Source organism: Furipterus horrens, unplaced genomic scaffold (assembly GCF_987537825.1).
Source record: "Furipterus horrens unplaced genomic scaffold, mFurHor1.1.pri manual_scaffold_1, whole genome shotgun sequence".
In the NCBI taxonomy this organism is placed as follows: domain Eukaryota; kingdom Metazoa; phylum Chordata; class Mammalia; order Chiroptera; family Furipteridae; genus Furipterus; species Furipterus horrens.
Window position 1 is genome coordinate 110,248,114 of NW_028327171.1, and position 24,524 is coordinate 110,272,637.

The 24,524-nt window shown below is 38.6% G+C and overlaps 1 protein-coding gene and 1 pseudogene across 10 annotated transcripts in view; one reads left to right on the plus strand and one right to left on the minus strand.

Annotated features, from left to right (window-relative positions):
- RUBCN (rubicon autophagy regulator) overlaps positions 1–24,524 on the plus strand; it is a 63,190-nt gene that overhangs the window by 14,293 nt on the left and 24,373 nt on the right. For 6 of the 10 annotated variants that reach the window (XM_090277965.1, XM_090278002.1, XM_090277984.1 and 3 more), the window contains exons 2-8: positions 4,495–4,546; positions 9,922–10,075; positions 18,846–18,932; positions 20,581–20,740; positions 21,363–21,469; positions 22,358–22,514; positions 23,107–23,640. In XM_090277965.1, coding sequence (XP_090134091.1) covers positions 4,495–4,546; positions 9,922–10,075; positions 18,846–18,932; positions 20,581–20,740; positions 21,363–21,469; positions 22,358–22,514; positions 23,107–23,640 — 1,251 coding nt within the window. The remainder of the gene's footprint in view (positions 1–4,494; positions 4,547–9,921; positions 10,076–18,845; positions 18,933–20,580; positions 20,741–21,362; positions 21,470–22,357; positions 22,515–23,106; positions 23,641–24,524) is intronic. The other 4 variants (XM_090277975.1, XM_090277994.1, XM_090278034.1 and 1 more) reach the window with 2 other exon arrangements.
- LOC150021701 (pre-mRNA-splicing factor SPF27 pseudogene) lies at positions 13,992–14,710 on the minus strand (annotated as a pseudogene).

A 24,524-nucleotide genomic window follows, 5' to 3' on the forward strand; every position in this document is an offset into this window, starting at 1 on the left:
CCAAGAGATCTCCATACTTATTATGATTCTGTTCCTGTTTTAGTTGTTTGCTTAGTTTGTTTTTTTAGATTCAGTTGGTAATAGTTGTAAGTTTGTTGCCATTTTAATGTTCATAGCTTGGATCTTTTTTATCTTAAATAAGTCCCTTTAACATTTCATATAATAATGGCTGGGTGATGATGAACTCCTTGAGCCTTACTTTGTCTGGGAAATACTTTATCAGCCCTTCTATTCTCAATGATAGCTTTGCTGGATAGAGTAATTTTGGTTGTAGGTCTTTGCTTTTCATCATTTTGAGTACAGTATTGCCTCACTTATCACAGGTATTACTTTCTAGATGCCCCCACGATAGGTGAAAATCCGCGAAGTAGGAACCTTACATTTATTTTAGTATTTATATATATTTTAAGGCTTTATAAACCCTTCCCACACATTTATAAATCATTCCCACTCCCTTATTAACCTTTCCCACTCCCTTATTAACCTTTTCCACACTTCTATAAACGCTACTTACGTTCTTAAACATATTATATACTCTTAAACCTACGGAACTTTAACAACATACGTATACAGTACCGCAAAATCCCACGATATAGCGAAAAATCTGCGATAAATAATTACGTATAATACTTTTTAAAATTCTTTGATACAGTGATGCCGCCATAAGTGAACTGTGATATAGAGAGGGACTACTGTACTTCTTGCCAGACCCTTCTTGCCTGCAAAGTTTCTTTTGAGAAGTCAGCTGATAGTCTTATGAAAACTCCTTTGTAGGTAACTCTCTTCTTTTCTCTTGGGGCTTTAAAGATTCTTTATTTTAACCTTTGGTATTTTTATTATGATGTATCTTGGTCCTCTTTGAGTCCAACTTGTTTGGGATTCTCTGTGCTTCCTGGACTTGTAGGTCTATTTCCTTTTCCAAATTAGGGAAGTTTTCTTTCATTATTTTTTCAAGTAAGTTTTCAATTTCTTGCTCTTCCTCTTCTCCTTCTGGCATACCTATGATTCAGATGTTGGTACATTCGGAGTTGTTCCAGAGTCTTCTTAGTCTATCCTCATTGTTTTGAAATCTTTTTTTCTTCTTGCTTTCTGATTGAATGTTTTATTTTTCTTCTTATCTTCCAAATTGTTGATTTGATACTCAGTTTCATTCCTTCCACTATTGGTTTCCCTGTAGAATTTTCTTTATTTCACTTAATTTAACCTTCATTTCTACCTGGGTCCGTTTTATACTGTTGCCATACTCCCATGAGTTCTTTGAGCATCGTGATAACTAGTGTTGGATCTCTGCATCTTATAGGTTGGTTGACCCTGTTTCACTTATTTTTCTGGAGTTTTGTTCTGTTCTTTTAATTGGGCCATATTTCCTTTTCTTTTTTTTTTAAAGTATATTTTATTGATTATGTTGTTACAGTAGTCCTGATCTTTTCTTTCCTTTGCTCCCCTCTGGCCAGTATCCCCTTCCCTCCAGCAATCCCACCCCCCCTTAGTTCGTGTCCATGGGTCACACATATAAGTTCTTTGGCTTCACCCTTTCTTATATTATTCTTAACTTCCCCCTGTCTGTTTTGTACCAACCAGTTATGCTTCTTAATTTCTGCACCATTTCCCCATTTCTCCCTCTTCCCCCTCCCCGCTGATAACTCTCCAAATGATCCCCATACCTATAATTCTGTTCCTATTCTGGTTTGCTTAGTTGGATTTTGTTTTTATCTTTTAGATTAGGTTGTTGATCATCGTGAGTTTGTTGTCATTTTAATGTTCATAATTTTGATCTGTTTCTTAAGTAAGTCCCTTTGACATTTAATATAATAATAGCTTAATGATGATGAGCTCTTTAGCTTTACTATGTCTGGGAAGCACTTTATCTGCCCTCCATTCTAAATGATAGCTTTGCTGGACAGAGTAATCTTGGTTGTAGGTCCTTGCTTTTCATAACCTTCAATCCTTCTTGCCAGTCCCTTCTTGCCTGCAAAGTTCCTTTTGGGAAATCAGCTAATAGTCCTCTAGGCACTTCTTTGTAGGAAACTCTCTACTTTCTCTTGCTGCTTTTAAGATTCTCTCTTTATCTTGAAACTTTGCCATTTTAATTATGATGTGTCTTGGTGTGGTCCTCTTTGGATTTAGCTTGTTTTGGTCTCTCTGTGCTTCCTGGATCTGTACGTCTATTTCCTTCGCCAAATTCAAGGAGTTTTCCTTCATTATTTTATCACTTAAGTTTTCAATTTCTTGCTCTTCTTCTTCTCCTTCTGGTACCCCTATGGTTTGGATGTTGGCACATTTAAAGTTGTCCCAAAGGTTCCTAAGCATCTCCTCATTTTTCTCAATTCTTGTTTCCTCACTCTGTACTGGCTGACTGTTTTTATCTGCCGTATGTTCCAAATCATTGATTTGAACCACAGTTTCCTTCCCTTCACTATTGGTTTTGTGTGGATTTTCCTTCATTTCACTTAGCATAGCCTTCACTTCTTCCCTTATGCGTTTGCCATACTTAAGCATATTTGTCAAGCCTGTGAGCATCTTTATCACCAGTGTTTTCAACTCTTAATATGTTAGGTTGGCTCTCTCCTCGTTTGTTAGGTTGGCTATCTCCTTTTTGCTTAGTTCTCCCACTGGAACCTTGATCTGTTCCCCCTTTTGGGCCATACTTCTCTGTCTCCTCATCTTGACAGCCTCCTGTGTTTGTTTGCCTCTGTGTCTTAGGTAGAGCCGTCGCTCCTGTTACGTTGTAAGGGGCAGAGCCTTAGGAATTCATCAGTAGAGGGCGACCTGTTTCACCACGTGAGGCGCTGTTTGGGGTCTGAGAGGGAACAATGTCACTTTCTCAGCACTCGCCCCTTTTTCAGGCACTTCTCCCAATTTGTATGGGACTGATGCCTCTCTAGCTGTTGCCCTCGCCATAGTTCCCGGATTGGGTGGGTCTGTGGATGTCCTAGGACTGTGTGGGCCATTTAAACAAGTGGCCTCTGCTGAGAGACGGGCAGTTTCTTCTCCGCCTCAACCCCCACTGGTTTCACAGTCAAAAGCAATGAGGCTTTATTTTCTGCTGTGCTGGGACCATGAGCTGCGCAGTCCGGTCTATTGCTGGGAGTGCTCCCCAGGTGTCCCTTCTGACTTTTTAAAATGTGTGACTGCGCTTTCTGACGGCCTGCTGCTGCTGTCGCTGTTGCCGCCACAATACCACATCCTTTCTGCCCCGGCTCCGCCCCCTCCTACTTGTCTGGATGAGTATTTCTTCTTTATATCTTTGTTTGTTGGACTTCCCTGCAGCTCGATTTTCTGGAACTTCTAGTTGTCTCTAGTTTTGTGGTAGTTGTATTCCTTCTTAGTTGTGAAGGGAGATGCAGCATGTCTATCTAGTTCTCCATCTTGGCCAGAAGTGCCTAACTGGGTCATATTTCTTTGTCTCCTCAATTTGACTGCCTCCTTGTTTTTGTTTCTGTGTACTAGGTAGAGCTGCTTTGGCTTCCTTAGTAGCCTAGCCTATTGTAGAAGAGTATACCTGTAGATTGTGTGGGTTGGAGCAACCCATTTCACAGCTTTGTGGCTCTCTGTGGGGGAAGCACTCAGGAGAAAATGCAGCTGCCTGGCTTCTGGAGGTTTGCCCAGGAGGAAGCTGTCTCCCAGCATTCACTATGATTCTAGTCTCCTCACTTTCTCCCATATGCCATTTCTGCCCTTCCAGTTGTTGCCCTGGTGCTGAATCCCAGAGGAGGTGGGTGTGCGTAAGTCCTCAGTCCATGCAGGCCCTTTAAGATGAGTGTCTTGATAATCTAGTAGTTTCTTTCACTGCCCCAGCCCCCACTGGCTTTTCAACCAGAAACTATAGGGATTTATCTTCTTGGAGCTGGAACCCTGGGCTGCTGGGTGGCCTGGTTTGGGGCTGGAATTCCTCACTCCCGAGATATCGCTCCCAATTTTTATCTACCACATGTGAATGTGAGACTGCCCATTTTGCTGCCTCTCCACACCACTCCAACAGCTCCACGCCTCTCCACTTCTCTTTACATCTCTGCCTCCTCCCCACGTGTGGGTGAATGTGGCTTCTTTAAATCCTTGATTGTCGGACTTCCATACAGCTTGATTTTCTGATGGTTCTGGGTGATATTTGTCTTGTAGTCTTGAGGTAATTTTTCTGTAGTTGTGTGAGGAGGCGGAATGTGTTTACCTATGTCCCTATGTTGACCAGAAGTCAACTGTTTGCCTACTGTATGTGCCCTAACCTGGGGAGGAACCTACAACCCAGGCATGTGCCATGACCCAGAATTGAACTGGCAACCCCTTGCTTTGTGGGACGATGCCCTAGCAACCCGGCCACACTGGCCAGGGCTATTTCTCAGTATTTTTATGTTGAGATCACAAATATAATTTTATATTCTGCTTTTTATAGTTTAACTTACTGTTGTTAGCTTTGGAAGCTCTTCCTAATCAAAATTTTTAATGGTTTCACGATATTCCATTATATGATGTCACATACCTCTCCTTACATTCCAGGGACCAAATCATTACCTAACTTGAGACAACGGATTTTCAACTCTGATATCAGGTAGATACCACTCTCCATTTCACATAAATGACACACTGTAGAGGCGATATGCCAATAAATTGAAGTGATTTCCTATTATCACTTAAAAGAGCATTGGGGATTGAAAATAGGCCAATATATATTTCTTGGATTGAGTCTCACTTTACAATTGCATAATACTTATTTACTATTTATTTCAACTATTTAGTGTAACACTTTAAAAAGTAACATTTGCTTATAACTTTTCTATTTTAACCTTGAGTGTCACTTTTAATAATGATTTGGCAACCTTAAGACTAAGTTGGGAGATCAATCTAAGAAGCATCAACAAACAAGAAGAGTCACAAAAATGGGGAGATAGAGAAACAACCACCCATTGAAAGGAAAGGAGAAACACCCTGAAAGAGTGCTAAATGAAATAGAGGAAAGCAAACTATCAGACATGGAATTCAAAACATGGATTATAGGAAGCTCAGTGAGCTCAGCGAGCTCAAAGAAAACTACAAAGAACTCCAGGGAAACTACAAGGAACTTACTGAGAATTACACCAGCATGAAAAAGGACATAGAAGCTATCAAGAAGAGCCATGAGGAAATGAAGAATACAATTCTTGAATTGAAGAACATGGTAGAAGGAATTAAAAGGAGGCTAGAGGAAGCAGAAAATTGGATCAGTGAGTTGAAGAACAACGTAGAAAAAAATTCCTAGCAAGTGCAACAAAATGAAGAAAGACTGAAAAAGAATGAAGAGGTTTTAAGAGAGCAGCAGGACAACATAAAACATAATAATATATGTATCATAGGACTACCAGAAGGGAAAGAAGAGGAGCAAGGGATAGAAAACCTGTTTGAAAAAGTAATGACAGAAAACTTCCCTAACTTGATGAGAGAAAAAGTCACGCAAGTCCAGGAAGCACAGAGGGTCCCAATGAAGATGAACCCAAACAGGCCCACTCCAAGACACATCATAATTTAAACGGCAACATCGAAAGACAGAGAGAATCCTAAAAGCAGCAAGAGAGAAACAGGTAATAACATACAGGGGCATTCCAATAAGGTTATCATCAGATTTCTCAACAGAAACACTACAAGCCAGAAGGGAATGGCAAAAACTATTCCAAGCAATGAAAAACAAAGGCCTGCAACCAAGACTACTCTACCCAGCAAGGCTCTCATTCACAATGGAAGGTGAAATAAAGAATTTCCCAGACAAAAGAAGGCTAAAAGAATACATCTCCACCAAACCAGCATTGCAAGAGATGCTAAAGGTTCTGCTTTAAGAAGATGAAGAAACAAAGAGAGACAGAGAGGAACACAAGTACAAAAGGGGAAAATTGCAGTGAATAAATACCTATCAATAATAACAAAAGAACCTATGCACTCCTATGTTCATAGCAGCACTATTTATAATAGCCAACTGCTGGAAACAACCTAAGTGCCCATCTGTAGATGAGTGGATCGAAAAACTGTGGTACATCTACACAGTGAGGTACTATGCAGCAGAAAGAAAGAAGGAAATCCTACCATTTGCAACAACATGGATGAAACTAGAGAAAATTATGCTTAGCAAAATAAGCCAGGAAACAAAAGACAAATACCATATGATATCACCTAATACAAGAAGCTAAGGAACAACACAAACAAATGAGCAAAACTGGACCAGAGACATGGAAACAAGGAGCAGACTAACAGTGACAAGAAGGGAGGAGCTATGGAGAGAAGGTGGGTAAGAAGGGGAAGGATTTAGTCAAGGAACATGTATAAGTGACACATGGACATGGACAATGGGATGGGGACTGAATGTGGGAGAAGGGTGGGCAAGGTGATGGTGGGCAATGGGGAAAAAAGTGAGACAACTGTAATAGAAAAACAAGCAAAAATATTTAGTGGAAAAAAAGTGACATCAAAATAAATGACCCAGCCAAAAAAAAAAGACTGAGTTGGCATTTAGGAAAACTTTTTCCTTGGTTATACTCATTTGAGTTGCTTAGGCAATTCTTGTTCATCTTTAAAGGAGGAATGTAGTCAAAATCCTCCCAAAAGAAAATAGGTAGGACTGTATTCTGAGACTGGCTTTGCTGCTTGTTGATGAAAATTATTCAGATAGAGGCGAATTATGCTGGCCCTTGCCACTCAGGCCTCGTTCTTTTTTGGCACAGGGTGAGCGGCTTAGAAACTGCTTTTAATTTATGGCGATTAAAAGAGAACACGTTGTGTACTTGCAGAAGTGGCTCTGCAAAGGGGTGCCTTGAACCTAATATACTTCAAAGGCCTGGCCTGTGCCCAGAGAAAGGTTACCTGTGAATACAAGGTGATACCATCCAAATAATTATTATCAGACAGCTTTAACGTAGGAAAGACTGACCCTACTTGCTAAGATGTGGTTAAAGAATGGGGAGGGGTATTTGACTTCTGGTGGTGATCTCTTTACTTGCATCTAAGATTCAAGTATGAATGGATTAACCCAACCACTGTGTATGGGCTTCAACTGAATTTAGTATTTCAACTTTCTGAAAATAATAACTCTATAATTAGGATAAAGGACCCAAAAAACATTAAGACACTAAACCGACTAGCTATGTAAACTTAAATTTTTTAGAAGTTCACTTTTCCTCTACATGAGCATGTACCAAATATAGGTTGTTTGGTGTATCTTAGAGTAGGAGCCACATTCTTTTGTAGCTTTGGTATCTCAGGGACACTTTATTGTGGGGAAAGAAAATTCTTTAGTTTTGTCCAGAGAAGTTGTCAGTAGATCTAAATGCTCAAGGTTTCTAGGATTTCAAAGCCCTTTGTACAGTTTTGGATGATAGGGTACTTGGTGTCTGCTTTCAGGATTTATCATGATGTCCTTTGACAATTAAGCTTGTAAGATCAGTAGAGAATGAATCAGAACACAGGTATGCATAGTAACGTGAGGAACCAGACTGGCTGTCAGGCCTGCAAAACTTAATTGAAACTCGTTGGAATGTAAAAATTGTGTCAGTCTGAATAAGCCAGATTAACTCTGAGGAAGCATAGAAAATGGAATCACTTAAGCAAAAGTTGGCAGTCAGTTGGTCTCTGTAATGGCAGTTTCTCATAGCACAACAATAAATGTCATTTTAATGACCACCTCAGTCCTGTGTATATCTTAGTTATCGTGAGATATCTCTCAGGCCTAGTATAGCAATAAAACAGGGAAATTGCTAACAGGTATATGAAAAGGTGTTCCACATCACCAGTCATCAGGGAAATGCAAATCAAAACCACAATTAAATGTCATTTCACACCTGTTAGAAGGGCTATCAAAAAGACAAGAGATAACAAGTATTGGTGAGGATGTGGAGAAAGGGGGACTCTTGTGCACCGTTGGTGGGATTATAAATTGGTGCAGCCACAGTGGAAAACAGTGCGGAGATACCTCAAAATATTTAAAATAGGACTACTGTATGATCCAGCAATTTTCTTTCTGGGTATATATCTAAAGGTAACGATATCACTGTCTCAAAAAGATACCTGTATTAATTTAAAAATAAGATACCTGCACCCCGTGTTTATGGAAGTGTTATTTATAATAGCCAAGACATGGAAACGACCTGTATGACCACTGAAAGCATAATAGATAAAGTAAATGTGGTATTAATACACACCCAAAATGGAACATTATTCAGCCATAAAGAAGAAGAAAATCTTACCATTTACAACAACATGGTTGGACCTTGGAGGTATTATGCTAAGTGAAATAAGTCAGACAGTGAAAGATAAATACCATATGATCTCACTTATATGTGAATCTGAAAAACCCAAAATCATAGCAACGGAGAACAGATTGTTGGTTGCCAGAGGTGGGGGATGAGAAGTGGGAGAAATGGGTGAAGGTGGTCCAAAGGTGCAAACTTTTAGTCATAAGATAAATAAGTTCTGAGGATGTAATATACAGCATGGTGACTATAGTTAACAATACTGTATTGTTTATTTGAAAGTTGCTAAGAGAGTAGATCTTAAAAGTTCTCATCATAAGAAAAAAAATTGTACCTATGTGAAGTGATGGATGTTTAATAAACTTACTAGAGTAATCAGTTTGCAATATATACATATACCAAATCATTTTGTTGTGCACCTGAAACTAATATAATGTTATATGTCAATTATATCTCAATAAAAACGAGGGGTGGGAAATAGAACAGGAGTCTGGTGGCTCAAATGTTTAATGGCATCAGGTTAAGAAAACCCAGTGTCTCCCGGTTCGAATAAATTTTTTGTCTCAGTGCTTTCAGAGCAGATGACCAGAGTGAGATTCATCTGAATTTCTCTTTTTTGATGATATCCCTCTACCGGACCTAGCTCATTCATTTTATTTTATTTGTCCGCCTTTATTGTACTCATCCACTTCTTAAAAATGGCTCAGAAAATGTACAAAAATGTGTAAGAGAAGTTCATTTTGAGTACAGCTAGAAAGGATTCCAATTCAGGACTCTCTCATCCCTGTAGGTAGTTAAATAACATAAAGTAATTATGTTGAAAATTCCTTTAAGAAATTATTACCATTCTCATTACCGTTCTTGAAAAGAGGAAAGAGCAAGTAGTATTCTAAAAAGAATTTAAGGTGGGGCAAGGTAAAGTGTATAGCACAACAGTTGGGGGCCCAAAAAGGAGGAGTTTGACACCTCCTCTCATGCTTTCCTTAGCCAGTTTGCATCCAGTTTTTTTTCCCTTCAGTTGAAGTTGATTTTGAGTTCTTATTGGGTTGGAAGCTGTGGTGAGAAAATGCTGGCGATTTAGAAAAACCTTGAAGATCATCTAAGGCAGCAATTTCTAAACTTTTCCACTAGGAGAATAAGTAAATAGTTGACTGATTTGGGGCGCATGTCCCAGAATGGCTCAGTGCAAACAAGACATTTTTGTCTCAATCCTGGTGGGAAAATCATGGACAGTTTATATTCTTATCCATAATATTTGTGTATAGATATGTGTACTTAGTGCTGGAAATATAGTGAATAAAAGTTATATTTTGGCTTTCTTGTTTGGCAAAGATTTCTGGTTTTGAGCAAATGTCCTCATCTCTTTGTGTGTTGTCCATGGAGTGTCATTGTCCAGAAGGGGATCTTGCTGGGTCATACTCCTGGAAACACAGGGTTATTGACTACTTATGTAAGGATGAATAATAGTAGACCAAGATCACCTTGCAAAGCACAATATGCCATACAAGGTGCTTTTTTTTATATATATATATATCTTAGTGTTCTTTACAACCTCAGTCCTCTCAGACTTGGGTCTTATGACCAAATGAAAAGTTAATAGGGGAGAGAATGTTAGAATGTGGGGTAGAAGGATTCTTGCCTTATCTTTCTTTGACATGACCAGGGTTAAGTACAACGAGCTAACTAATCATTGGTATAATTGATGCCCTTGCAGGAGGGAACACTGGCAGTTGCTGGGTAATTTGAAGACTACTGTGGAGGGTTTAGTGTCAGCGAACAACCCCAATGTCTGGTCCAAGTATGGTGGCCTGGAACGGCTTTGCAGGGACATGCAGAGCATTCTCTATCATGGGCTCATCCATGACCAGGTATGTAGACCTTCTTTTTCGCTAGATTGGGTGAATCATTTGTTGGAAAGAAACAGCTGCATTAAGTTGTTGGGAGGAAGAAGATGCTGGCCACTAGTCTGACCTCTTAGGGGAAGTACTACTGTACAATATGATGATGACAGGGAAGACGATAAGGACAGTGATGATCAATCATTGGAATTTTCCTCTTAAGATCATCCTAGGACATATCTGAGAACTATTAATAGAATATTGTTATTTTTAGAATTTCCTGTGAGCATCATTTTGTAGACAACTGGTTGATGCTTATGAATAGTAGTTGTAGTTATAGCTTACTTTTTAAAATATAAACTTGATCGATGTTGAGTTTCTTTTCTTTAATATCCTCAAACACTAATAAGCTTTGAGTATTGAAAATGAGTTGAAACTAATAATATTTAATGGTTTTTGCTTTATCTTTGGCAGTTACTTCATTTGTAGTGGGGTTTTTTGGTTTGTCTTTTTTTAGGTTTTTTTTTTTTGTTTTTATTTGTTTTTGTTTTTTTTTTGAGAGAAGGTAAGGAAGGGGAAAAGAGAGGGAGAGAAATATTTTGTTAGAGATACATAGATTGGTTGCCTCTTGCACACCCCCAACTGGGGACCTGGCCCACAACCCAGGCATGTGCCCTGACTAGGAATTGAACCAGAGACCTTTGGGCTTTCAGGCTGGCACTCAGTCCACTTGAGCCACACCAGGCAGGGCCATTTGCAATGTTTTAAATAAAGTTTGGTCTGAATAAAATTGTTAAGTGAGTCAGTGGGTTTGGTATCCTATTACTTTTTAAAAATCAGACCTCACAGATATGTTCATAATCATGTGTTCCCAAACACTCATGCTCTTTCTTTGTCAGAGCCTAGTATTTTTTCCAGAAACTCTTTTCACTGAACCAGGCTTATCTTTCTTTTTTATCAATTTATTCTCAACTAGCAGGCACATTGGAAAAGAGCTAATCAATGAATTGCTATTAAGGTATTCGTAGTTGATAGAATTTACTGTGCTGCCTTCCTTTCTAAAAATGTGTATATTACCTTTAAATAGTATCTTTAAACCAATGTTCCTATTAGATATTTTTAGAATTTAGTGGAAAAGTTGGCTTAAGTTAGATTTTCTTTATTCAGAGTAAGTTTTAAAGGTGAGGCCTTCTCTTCTAATGACTTTTGAAGATAGGGGAAATTTTTTGTCTTTTAAAGAATTGTTCTTAATGGTTATCATTATGAAAACAGTATTATAGGAATTTGGAGGCAACATTGGGTAGCAGACTGACAGAAGTATTTAGAATCAAACAGAACCTGGATTTAAATCCGGACTCATTGCTCAGGTCCTTGGGGCGGGGGGGGGGGGGGGGGGAGGATGACATAATGGTTACAGTTATAGACTTTTGAATCAGACTGCTCATATTTAAATCTCAGCTTCACCACTATGTAGTACTAAGGGAGTTATATAACTCTTTGTGCCACTGTTTCCTCATGTAAAATGAGGAGATAACACTGGTACCTATCTCATAGGATTGTTGTAAGAATTAAATGAGATAATACATGAAAAACTTTAGAAAGCATAATAAATTATCAATCTTAACTACTAGGTAATACTGCTTTTTGAGCCTTGCTTTTGTCATCTGTAAAAATGAGGATAAATATCATAGTGTTTGATGGAAGGATTAAATGAAAAAGCATACAAATTTGCCCATTGAAGTTCATGGCATGTAGAAAGTAATTCGTAAATGTTCCTTTTTCTTTAAAGTTTCAAGTTACATGTAGTCCTATGAAAAAAATAATTATGAACCTTGGTATTTCAAAATGAATTAAGTTAACCCACCGTAATCTGGTTTCTTTTACCACTGGTGCTAAAGTTTAAGTAAAAATGACATGTTACTAAATCCAATTAACATTTCTCCTTTGAACACTGTCTTTTGTCCTTCACTATTGACTACTGTCAGACCTTGACTTTTATGGCATTATTATTTTATCATGTCATAGAGGCCTTTTCTTCTTAGTTTCTTTCTTTGGAATCTCTTCCTCTTGGATATTAGTCTTTAGTGGGGTTCTGTCTTATGTCCTATCTCTTCTTTGTTCATTTTCCTGAAACAGCCTTACCCATCTGCTTTGTTTTAAGTCTCATCTGTACACAAATAACCCCAGGCTCAGATGTCTTTGCTGAACACCAGGTCCGTAAGACTAACCATCTGCTATACATTGGCTGGCTGGCTGTCCTACAGACCAAACACAATGTGACCCAAAACCAACTTATTCTCTCCCATGAGATTGCACTTCCTCCTGATATTTTTAATACTAATTTGTGGGATTGCCAGCTACTCACTCTTCCAGGTTAGAAACTAGGGCATCATGCCAACGTGTTTTGCAAAAACTCAATACAAGTTTTCCAGACTGATGACCAAAATAGCTACCAGATTAGTGGCCCTGCCTTCTAGTTCTATTACTGATTTTACAATGCCATCTAGAGTAATTACTTAACCATATTACAGGACAGTTTTACCATCTGTGCCAGAAAGAGAAAATGTGTCATGATGAAATAGTAAAGTCAATGAAATTCTCAAATGAAAGATGCTTGGTAAATGCAAAACAATATTAACATATCTTGTTACTGTTATTAAAGGTATTGATATCTGTGAAGGCACCTGGTTATTACAATGAGAAATATTAAAGTATGTGGCCACCTGCAAAATAGAAGTTGTGTTAATAGTGAAAGCAGAACAAACCAGGCCAATCTGACACACACACACACACACACACACACACACACACACACGTACACACGCGCGCAACTATAGGCCCCAGTGGGAAGAATCAGAAACAAAAGATTCATAGTAATTTCACCACTGCTCTGTACTGCCTTGTAAAGACCTAAAAATTGAAGTCTAAGTTAAGGACTTGTTTTTACCTTTCATTTCCTCCCTAAAGATTAAGGCTTTCAAAGATCTGACTGCTGCATCATCCAGAAACTGTTCTGGGTGTTGTGCCCTAGTAGAGGGGGAAGGGGTACAATGATTCATGCAGGTCATTTCTTCTGTGCTTTCATAAGGATGTGTTATGAAATATGTGTTATATATTTTAAAAAATCAGAGCCTTAGAAAAGCTATAATATCATGATTATATTCTTAGACGGGTCTCATTTTCCTTGATAGCCTGTATCTGGGCTTTTAGTCCTTCCATAGCAATAACAATCATTCTTTAATATTTTGGTAGATTTTCTTACTATTTTCTGTGCCTTTAAGTGCTTTTTAAAATATTAAGATTGTACTGTATATATCACTCTATAAGTTTCTTTAAAATATTTAAGTTTTTAAATGGATAATACATTTATATGGTTAAAAAAACAAAAAGTGTAAAACCATATACAGTGAAACATCCTTCTCATCCCATAGGTAATTACTGCTTACCAGTTTCCTTCCAGAGAATTTTCATGCTTATAAAAGCAAATATGAATAATTTTCTTTACTACACCTCCTGATTTTTAACACAAATAAAAGCACACTATAATCTATTCTGCGACTTAGTTTTTTCACTTGATATATCTTGTAATTCATTTAAAATCATTACCTAAAGGACTTCATTCTTTTTTATAGCTGTCATTTTATAATATTCCATTGTATGTATATATCATAGTTTATTTAACCAGTCTCCTGGTAGTGGACATTTAGATTGCTTTCAGTCATTTGCTGCTGGTAATAATGCAACAGTGAACAACCTTATATGTAGATCATTTTGCCCTTTACTGTATTTCTAGAAGTAGAATTCTTAGGTAAAAGGTATGTGCTTTTCTTTTTACCACCGAGTTGAAATATTTTATTTTGCTAATGTACAAATAGAAGTTCCAGTCCATTTTCTATGGTTTCTAAACACTTAACCACTGATGATTTTCACAAGATACTATTGTCCTTCATAGTTCAGGTGTCTGATCATCTGTGAAAGCCCAACTTGCCTTCCTTTCTATCCACCAAATTAATTTATCTTCTCGGAAGTCTTGTTGGATGTTCCCTTTCTTGGACTCTTCATATTGCTACTTTATTTGAAAGACTTCATTTTCTAATTGCACAATAGTCCTTTCAATCTCACAACTTCTTACTGACCAGGGATACCCAATTTGACTTCATTTTTCTTAATTTAATCCAGCTGTGAATTGCATGGTCTTTCATTGCCCGTTTAAATCTTGAATATATTTCTGTGCATGTTCAATCATGTGAACTAGATTTTCATTATATGCTTTCTAGGCATTGCATCCATACTGTGACATTAGTTCCAGATTCTCAGTGAACATTTGATGCTATAGCTGGGCCATAGAATTGTTCACACATTCTTGCCATGCAGTAATGTCATTTTTCTGACCTGAGGAAGGGGCCAGAAGTTCATACTGTTTTATACTGAGCAATTCAATTGGTTGTCAAGCAGTTGGTCTTTCAAATTCATTTCTCATTATGTCTGTTTCAAAAGCAGAATAATTCAGGGCTGTCAGGTATCTCAGGTAGTTCTTAGTAGGTCGGTGCCTGCAAGTTTCCTTCTCCATCCGCACTGCAGCCACTTCCTGCACACCAGGTGCTTTATAACCTTGGTCAAAATACAGCAGTCATCCGCCATAACCTCTCCAGTCACCAAATCCATGCCTGCGTTCTTTGGTTCGCTTCAGTTTTCTCAAGAGTATGTGCTTTTCAGTATTTTTAAAAAAGATTTTATTTAGTTTTAGAGAGAGGAGTAGGGAGGGAGAAAGAGAAGGAAACATTGACCTGTGAGAGAAATATTGATCAGTTGCCTCTGTTGCATGCGCCTGGCCTGCAACCCAAGCATGTGCTCTGACCAGGAATTGAACTGGCAACCCTTTGCTTTGTGGGTGGATGTCCAACCAACTGAGCCACACTGGTCAGGGCTGTGCTTTTCAATTTTAATAGCTGTTGCTAAATTGCCCTCCAGGAAGTTATGCCTGTTTACACCATCATAAATGTATGAGTATTTAATTCTTTAAACCACTGCCAATATAGGGTGTTATTCAACTTTAAACTATCACCAATAATAATAGGTGAAAAGTTACATTTCTCTTACCATTAAAGATGTTTATAAGAGTCATTAAGCTATTTTTCTGCAAACTTTTACTATTTTTCTCATTTTCCTTAGATATTTAGCCTTATTTTGTGGATTTGTAGGGGCTCTATATTTATTAAGAAAACTAGTGGTGAGCACACAGTGCAATATACAGATGATGTATGATAGAATTATACAATTGAAATTTATATAATGTATTAACCAATGTTACCCCAATAAATTTAATTTAATAAAAAAAGAAAATTAGCCCTTTGTAATGTGAGTTGTAAATATTTTTTTCCTGGTTTGTTTTTTGACATTTTTAAAAATTTAATCTTGATTGTATTTTTTTACATTACATTTAGTCCCCTTCTACCTCCTTCCCCACAGTTGTCCTGACATTTTTTAATGGTGGCTCTTACTATGCAAGAAAATTTTTAATAAGTCAAGTTAATAATTTCTTTTAGGTCTTCTGGGCTCTTTATGATGCTTAGAAAGGGCTTCCCCACTCTGGAATGATTAAAAATGTTCCTTTATGGTTTCTTTGTTACTTTTATGGCTAAATTTTTTTTTACGTTTAAACCATTCCATATGTAATTTATTCTGAATATACTTATCTTGGCACATGGGTCTATTTTTGGGTTTCGAATATGGTTTGTTGTTCTCTATTTCAGTGTCACAACCACACAGTTTTAATTATTGTAGCTTTTCGTTGTGGTAGGAGTCGTTCCTTGTTCATGCAGCATCCTTAGTTGTTGGTTTTTTCCCCGACATTCAAACAGTTGTAGTCTTATTTACCTGTTAACTACCATATCATTTTTGATAACAACAGGAAAATTCTTCTTATGTATCAAGACCTGGATCATTTGCTGATTAAGATATATCACTTAAGCATTTTATTTTAATTTAAAACACGTAAATTTGCATTTATTCAACAATCTTTGGCTATAGGGCCAAAGTATTTTCTGTGCATGTGGATACACTGATGGAGTTTCATATTGTCCTTCTTGTATAAATTTTCCCCATAATACATCATGTAGGACTTCCAGTTTCATATTCTTTATATTGGACTAGCAATTGAAAGATCCTGTAAAATGAATATAAAACATTCTACATTTTTAGTTTTTTTTTTCCCTAACTTTGAAAGTTGTTTTACCCATACTTAATTTGACATAAAGTTTTTATTGAGGATTTTAAGAGCACATTATTTTTGTGTTTATTAAAACATACTTATTTCATCAGTATGCATAATCATTACTTTCAATGTGAAATTACAAGTACAACGGACACAAATAGGTCTGTGAACATAAATAACTGCTCCTTGGTAAGCCATGACTCAATTGGTGGGAATAAAAGTGCATTAGTTATTTTAGAGAGTAGACTGCTGCCTAGTTTAAGCATTTCTTCCTCAGGATCAGGAGAATTGGGAAGCCATCCACTCTTTCAGCAAATATACAGCATAATTTTTAATATGTATATAGTATCACATGCATGAATGTACTCTTAATTTATTTAATCAGCACCTAGCTGATAAGTGTTGAAGCTGCTTACATTTTAAAATATTTTTTGCTATTATAAAAATGCTGTAAATTTTTTCCTTAATCCTCACCCAAGGATATGTTTATTGATTTTAGAGAGAGAGGAAGGGAGAGAGGAAGGGAGAGAGAAAGGGAGAGAGAGAGAGAAACATCGATGTGAGAACATTGATCTGTTGCTTCCCATAACATGCCCCAACTGGGGATCAAACCTGCAGCCTAGGAATGTACCCTGACCAGGAGGGAATTGAGCCTGGAACCTTTTGGTGTAGGGGACAACGCTCCAACCATCTGAGCCACCTGACCAGGGCATGTTGTTTTACATTTTATGTACAAAAATAAAACATTTATGCGTCTATCTGTACCTTATTTATATATACTTGTGCTTTTATACATTGAAAAAATGTTTAATTCAAAAATCCAATATTCTTACTTTTTTTTCCCTTGTGAGATAGAGTTGTTTTTCTTCTTCTTTCTCCTCCTCCTCCTTCCTTCCTTCCTTCCTTCCTCCTCCTTCCTCTTTCCCCCCTCTTCCCCCACCTCATCTTCTTCCCCTTCTTCCTTCTTCCTTCCTCTTCCTCCTCCTTCTTGCGTGCTTCTTCTTCCTCCTCCTCCTCCTTCTTGCCACCGCCTTCTTCTTCCTCCTCCTCCTCCTTTGTGCCTTCTTCTTCTTCCCTTCTTTTCCCCATCTTCTTTCTTATTCTCCTCCTTCATATTTAGATCTTCAATCCATTTGGAACTTACTTTGGTATATGGTTTGTGGAGAATGCCTGAATTTATCTACTTCTAACTAGCCAGTTTTCACAACATTGTTTGTTGAATATCTATTTCTTTTCTATTGATTTTTTTCCCAAGAGTGGTTTATTAAGTGGGCCTAAAATTTTTTAAAAGAGACTATTTTTTAGAAGTTTTAGGTTCTCAGCCAAATTGAACGGAAGGTACAGAGATTTCCCATTAACTTCCTGACTTTACTCATGCATAACCTCTCCCATTATCAGCATTCTCCACCAGAGTGGCACATTTATTACTACTGATGAACCTACATTGATACATCTTTGTCACCCAAAGTCCATAGTTTACCTTGGGGTTTATTTTTGGTCTTAATACAGTCTATGGTTTGGACAAATTTTCAATGACATATAACTACCATTATAGTAGCATACAGAGTAGTCTCACTGCCCTGAAAACCCTCTTGTGCTTCACCCACTCATTTTCTCCATCCTACCCCTGCTCCAAACCCTGGCAACCACTGTCTTTTTACTGTCTCCATAGTTTTGCCTTTTCCAGAATGTCATGTAGTTGGTTGGAATCATAAAGTATGTAGCTTTTCAGATTGAATTCTTTCATTTAGTAATATGATTTTAAATTTTCTTCATGTCTTTTTATGGCATGATAACTCATTTCTTTGTAGAGCTGAAAAATATTCCATTGTTGGGTTGGACCACAGTTTGTTTATCCATTTACCTACTCAGGGACATCTCTGTTGCTTCCAGGTCTTGGTAATTATGAATAAATATGCTCTAAACATCCATGTGTAGATTTTACATGGACATAAGTTTTCAGCTCCTTTGGGTAAATAATAAGGAGTGTGTTTAGTTTTGTAAGAAACTACTAAACTGTCTTCTAGAGTGACTGTAACATTTTGCATTGCTACCAGCAGTGTATAAGAGTTCCTTTTGCACCAAATCCTTTCCAGCATTGGATGTTGCCATTGTTCTGGATTTTGGCCATTCTAATAAGTATATTGTGTTGTTTTAATTTGTATTTCCCTGATGACAAATGATGTGGTGCATCTTTTCATGTACATTTATTTGCCATGTGTAGATCTTTGGTGAGATGTCTGTTAAAGTCTTTGGCCCATTTTAAAAATCAGATTAATTGTTCTCTTATTGCTGAATGGCGAAGAGCTAGGCATAGAGCACAGATGATTTTCACTGTATAGTCTTCTATATCATATGTATGGATTGTTCAAAAGAACAATTAAAATAATTTTAAACAGTTACCCTTTAAAAAAGTTAACATGTCGTGTATTCCTTTTATTACTGCTGAGAACTTTTGTTTTAGGCAAAGGAAGGTTATACCTTTCTTTTTCTTTTTTTCTTTTTGGTTCCCTTTTTGAATGCAAACACTAGAACTAGATTTGGTCCAAAATGGTAGTGATTTGTTTACTGTGTGTATTCCCGCAGCAGGTGTGTTGCCGCCAGACTGATTACTGGCAATTTGTGAAAGATATCCGCTGGCTTAGTCCCCACTCGGCCCTTCATGTGGAGAAGGTAAGAAGTGAAGGTAACCACAAGGCTTTGTTATTTGATGTTCTGTTTGGAGAGTCTTCTGGAATAGAAGGATGGTGTGTGTCAAGTTTCTTATTAACTGACGAGAGAAAATTATCTCTGTAGGACTGATTTGGAGGGGAGGATTATTTGCTTTAAAAAATAAACCTTGCAGCCCTGGCTGCTGTGGCTCAGTGGATTGAGCGTCGGCTTGCAAACCAAGTGTCGCTGGTTCAATTCCCAGTCAGGGCACATGACTAGGTTGCACATCAGGTCCCCAGTTGGGGGCGCGAGTGAGAGGCAACCACACAGTGATGTTTCTCTCCATGTCTTTCTCCTTTCCCCTCTCTCTAAAAATAAATAAACAAACAAATTAATTAATTAATTAAAAAAAAAAACAAAAAACCTTGCAAACACATTATTCTAGGCCACTTTCTCTCCTCTGGTGAAGGGTTGAAAAAGTTTTGTTGTTTTCAAAATGTCTGCATATATGGGACCAGAGTGAAGCTTTTCAAAATCCAGGGCATATTGCAAGAGGTTCCCTAAGTAGTTGGGGGAAGTAGGACTGAAATGTGAATAACTGTTCAAGAAGAAAAGGCTGCACCGATTAGAAAGAAATGTGAGGCTTTTGGAAGGCAGTGTCAAATGGAGCCAAGCATGTTCCTAACAGCTTTGACTGCCATCCTACCACTCTACTCTTCTGTCCTCTCAGCCCATCAGGTTACCCCTGATTTCTAGTCAGGGAAACAGAGCTGGAGGCAGTTAGTGCCTTGGCCAGGGTTACAGAGCTACTTCCAGAGCAATAACTTCCAAATTTATTTATGTATTTATTTATTAACTCTTTGTCATTGGAAAATTTTAATATATACAAAATTAAAGAGAACAGTGTAATGAACTCCAAGATAGCCATCACCCATCTTTAATACTTACTTATTTCATGTATTACCCCACCCACTGCCAGATTCATTGTTGAGATGGTATTGGGAAAGTAATTTGTTTTTAAGTGATCAGGGAACCAGATAACAAGGTCTCAGACTATCCTTTTTTGTGAAGAAGCAAGAGCCCAGTGATTTTCTTATATAGATTTTTTTGTCTTCATTTTATTTTTCCCACCAAACCTCCCACTAGTTTCCTTTTATAAAGTATATTGCTTCAGTCATTTACTCTTAGATACTGCTTGAAATTGTCATCCCATACATTTTTTGATCCTGGGCTGTCAGACCTTGCTTTCAGAAAGAGCCAAGAAGAAGGAGGTTTCAAATAGAGAACACTGTGGTTAGAGGCAAAAAGAGGTGCTCAGATGGTTTCTCTTTGGTGATGTTTTTCCTAAATTTTTTCCCCCCAAGTTTTTGTTGCATCTTTTTATGAAGGCCATCTGAAGTAGAGGACTCCGTGAAGAGAAGGCAAGAGGTCAGGTTTATTCTAATCCTCTGAATAGCCCAGAATAGATGCCTGTGACCCAGTCCAGCAGCGGAGCTGTTATACCTTCCTTCCCTCTCCTTCCTCAGTAACCTTTAAGTACCAGTCAGAGGAAAAATGCCTCTGATTGCCTCCTCTTAACCAGTCTCAATTTAGTTGTCAGGTCATTAGGCCTTAATCTTGCTTTACCAGTATACATACATGTTTTGACTCATGCCTTTTTGCCTCCTAGTTCATCAACTTGCACGAGAACAGCCAGAGCAGCACTGATGGCGTAAGTGAGCGTGCCATTGCAGAGCTGTGGCTGCAGCATAGCTTGCAGTGCCACTGCCTCTCAGCTCAGCTCCGACCTCTGCTTGGGGATAGACAGTATATCAGAAAATTCTACACAGGTAGGTAGAGTCACATAGCCAGGATTGTGGCATATACTTCCTCGTTGTTTTCTACTTTACTCTTCCTTTATAGACTCAGTCTTACTCAGGGTCTCATAATTTTACTTGATGCCATAGAGATTCTAATTAGAAACATGTGGCCAGTCTTCTCTTACTTCCTATGCAATGCACACTTATTCTCCTACTCCCATTCACACAAACCAATCAGAATAAGTACTATTTACCGAGAGTTTGTATATTCCAATCACTGTTACATACTTTTTATACATACACCTTTAACATAGCCCTGAGAGTTGGGTGTTAATATACCTGTTTTCCAATCAGGGAAGTAGAGCTCAAGGAGGTTGGGTTACTTGGCCAAAACCACCCCGGACCAGGATTCAAATCTGGGTCATTCTGACTTTGAAGCCTCTTGTCCTGGCCCATCTCCTATACTGCATATCACTTAGCCTCTCATACTTTATTTGTTGCTAGCTCCTCTTCTTTCCACAGTGGCATGATTCTCCTTAAGTCATGTTTACCTTTTCCCTCTCTCCTTTCCTGAACTTCTCCTAGGGTCATAGAGGGAAGCCAAATGTCTCCCTATTGGGCTCCATCACTGTGGTAGCTTTTCTCTCCCCAGATACTGCTTTCCTGCTAAGTGATGCCCACGTCACGGCCATGCTCCAATGCCTAGAAGCAGTGGAACAGAACAATCCCCGCCTCCTGGCGCAGATTGATGCATCTATGGTAAAGGGAGCAAGGAATTATTTATGTCTGTTCTGGCCTCCTAGACCTCATCAGGATGTAACCTTCTGTAGCCAACTACTTCTTCACTTAGGCAGTTGTGAACTGAAAGGCTTTCATTAAAAAAAAAAAAAAAAAAAAAAAAAAAGACTTGTAAAAGAAGGGGAGGTACTGTCACATGCCTATTGAAGTCAAAAGTCTTAGCTTAGGTCCGTTTGAGAAGGGAGGTGGTTTTTTAAAAAAAACTTTTAAAAACCCTTAGTCTGAGTAAGCACCTCCTTAAGGGCAGGTTTGGCAAAGAGCTGGGGAGAAGAGGGATGATTTTGAATCAGGAGTAGGATTTATAGCATCAGACCTAGTATGGCCTAGTATTACACTGGATGTTTTATCTTGAAATATAAAAAAGAATTGTTGCTTGATGTTGATTATTATTAACTGTTCAATTCACTTACCCCACCACTAATATCAGTGCCTCAGCTAGAATGGAATTACAGTTCCTACTCCTTTTAGGGAGGGATCCCCTTTCTCTCCAGGTTTAAAATTTTTTATTCTTAGTTACCACCTATTGAATACTATGGATATCTCAGGCATGGTGCTATGCACAAGTAATGTATCATCTCATTTAATTCTCACAACTCTATAAGGTTGCCATTAACCTCATTTTATAAAGGAGGCCACGGAGGGACAGAATAGATAAGTCACTTGTCCCAAGTTTGGACCAAATAGCTTATAAGTGATAGGGCCTGGACTTGAACCCTAGTCTGACTTCTGACTCCATCTGCATAGCAGTCCAAGCCTGCTGCCAAAGGTCAGCTTCTACTAGTGTTTCTGTGGTGCTTAGTGCCCCTCTGAGGACCTCTATCCTTAACTCTGACACATGTTTTTTTGTAGTTTGCCAGAAAGCATGAGAGCCCACTGCTGGTGACAAAGAGCCAGAGCCTGACAGCTCTGCCTGGTTCCACATGCACCCCTCCAACCAGCTACGCTCAGCATTCCTACTTTGGGTCCTTCTCTAGCCTCCACCAATCTGTACCCAACCATGGCCCAGGTATGTGGACAGGAAGGGGTAGTCATGATATGTATGCCCAGCCTGGAAAGAAGACTTTGTGGGTGCTCGCAGGCTGGCTATAGATATAGCTTTGGGTTGGTGCAGTTTGTCAAACTTCTTGTCTTAATAATGGACATCTTAAGAAGTTATATAGCAACTAGACTAAGATAACTCAGTAGACTCATTAAAGTAACAGAGGAAAGAGAGATATTTTTAGATTCCCCTGGTTTTCTAATCTGCATTTCCAAGAAGGCATTTCAATACTAATAGCTAACATGCACTGAATGCCTATCATGTGCCAGGCTCTGTTGTAAGCAGTTGATCCTCAAATCAGTCCTATCAGGTAGGTGTTATTATTGCTCACTTTACAGATGAAGAATGCATACTAATAAGCGATGAAACCACTATTTTAAGAACTCATTTTCTTGGCTTAGCTTCTTCTAAGTAATTTTTTACTCACCCCAAATTATTTAGCTTTTCTGAGGTGACGCTGTGTGTTCTGAGCACCCAGTAATGATAGGGAGTTTGATTCTTAGTTGTGGAGAAGTTCTTCACAGCTCACCTTTCCTTTCCCTTTCTCTTTACATCTTAGAAAAAAGATCTACTTCCTTCTCTCTCTCTGGCCCTCTCTGGAAACCTCAAGAAAGCAGAGGACACGTCTCCCCAGCAGAAGATCAAACCATCCACGCCCCTCTGCTTCCAGTCTCTGCATTAGCCAGGGATTCCCCCTCCACACCAAATGAGATGAGCTCCAGCACTCTGACCAGCCCCATTGAATCATCCTGGGTCAGCAGCCAGAATGATTCCCCAAGTGATGTCAGTGAGGAACCTGAGTACTTGGCCATTGGCAACCTGGACTCTCGAGACCGGACTGCCAGTTGTCAGAGTCACAGCAGCAATGCTGAGAGCAGCAGCTCCAATTTGTTCTCCTCCAGCAGTTCCCAGAAGCCAGATTCTGCTGCTTCTTCCCTAGTGGACCAAAAGGGAGGTGGGCAAAGTCAGCTGTCCAGTGTCCTTCGCAGGTCCAGCTTCTCAGAGGGCCAGACACTCATGGTCAACAGTGGAACAAAGAAGAGCCATATCCGCTCCCATTCAGATACCAACATTGTCTCCTGGGGAGCCCCAGGTAATGATAATCACCAGGCCCCTAGTTAGGTTGGTGGCCTCCTGCATTTTTCATAGGGTAGAAGGGAGAGTTTGTTATTAAGGGTCTTCAAATAGCAGAAAGAGAAGTTATATTTTGGATGATATGATGGTTTCCTGCTTCTAACAAAAGAGAGAAGTTTGCAGTGTAACACGGATACCCAAGAAATCTCTCTGAGAATATTTGGGTTTGTTCCTCTATACATTGCTAAATAGTAAATGCTTGCCTGGATTCTTTCACTAGTTCTTTACCATCAGAGCATATATTGTGTGACTCATCACAGTTTGAGTTTTAAGTGTATATTTCAGACAGAGGGGAAGTACTAATAAGCTTTAAAAACAACTCCATGAAATTCCTCCCCTTCCTGTGATTCCTGAGAAGTTTGGTCAGCATGTATTACCAACATGAGAGAGGCAAAGTGATATTAAGGTTTCCTTATTAAAACTAGGGTTGTAGTGAGTGTGGGGTGCTGTAACCTAGTAAACAAGTAGGTGGGGCAGGCTGTGCATCACTAATTCAGGTTGAAAGACAGTCAGATAAGGAGGCTCTGGCCACTGAGGCCTCCCTCACACAAACACCAGCTGCCAGCAGCAGACTCTACCGTAGGCACAAGGAAGGTGGGTCTCATTGCTTTTGCCATCTTCCTGCCCTCGTCTTTCCTGGGTTGTTGGTGTCTGGCAGGCTTTGGTTGGATTTCATTTGTAAGACAATCTCCATAATAGCAAATATAACATGGACCTTTGTGCTTAAAGCCAGTTCTGTGTGGTAAAGTCCCAGAAATAAAATATGAAAAACTAAGAACAAAAAAAGGATTTCCTTTAGCAACTAGAGTTGCCATTGATTTCCCTTTGTAACTTACCAAAAGG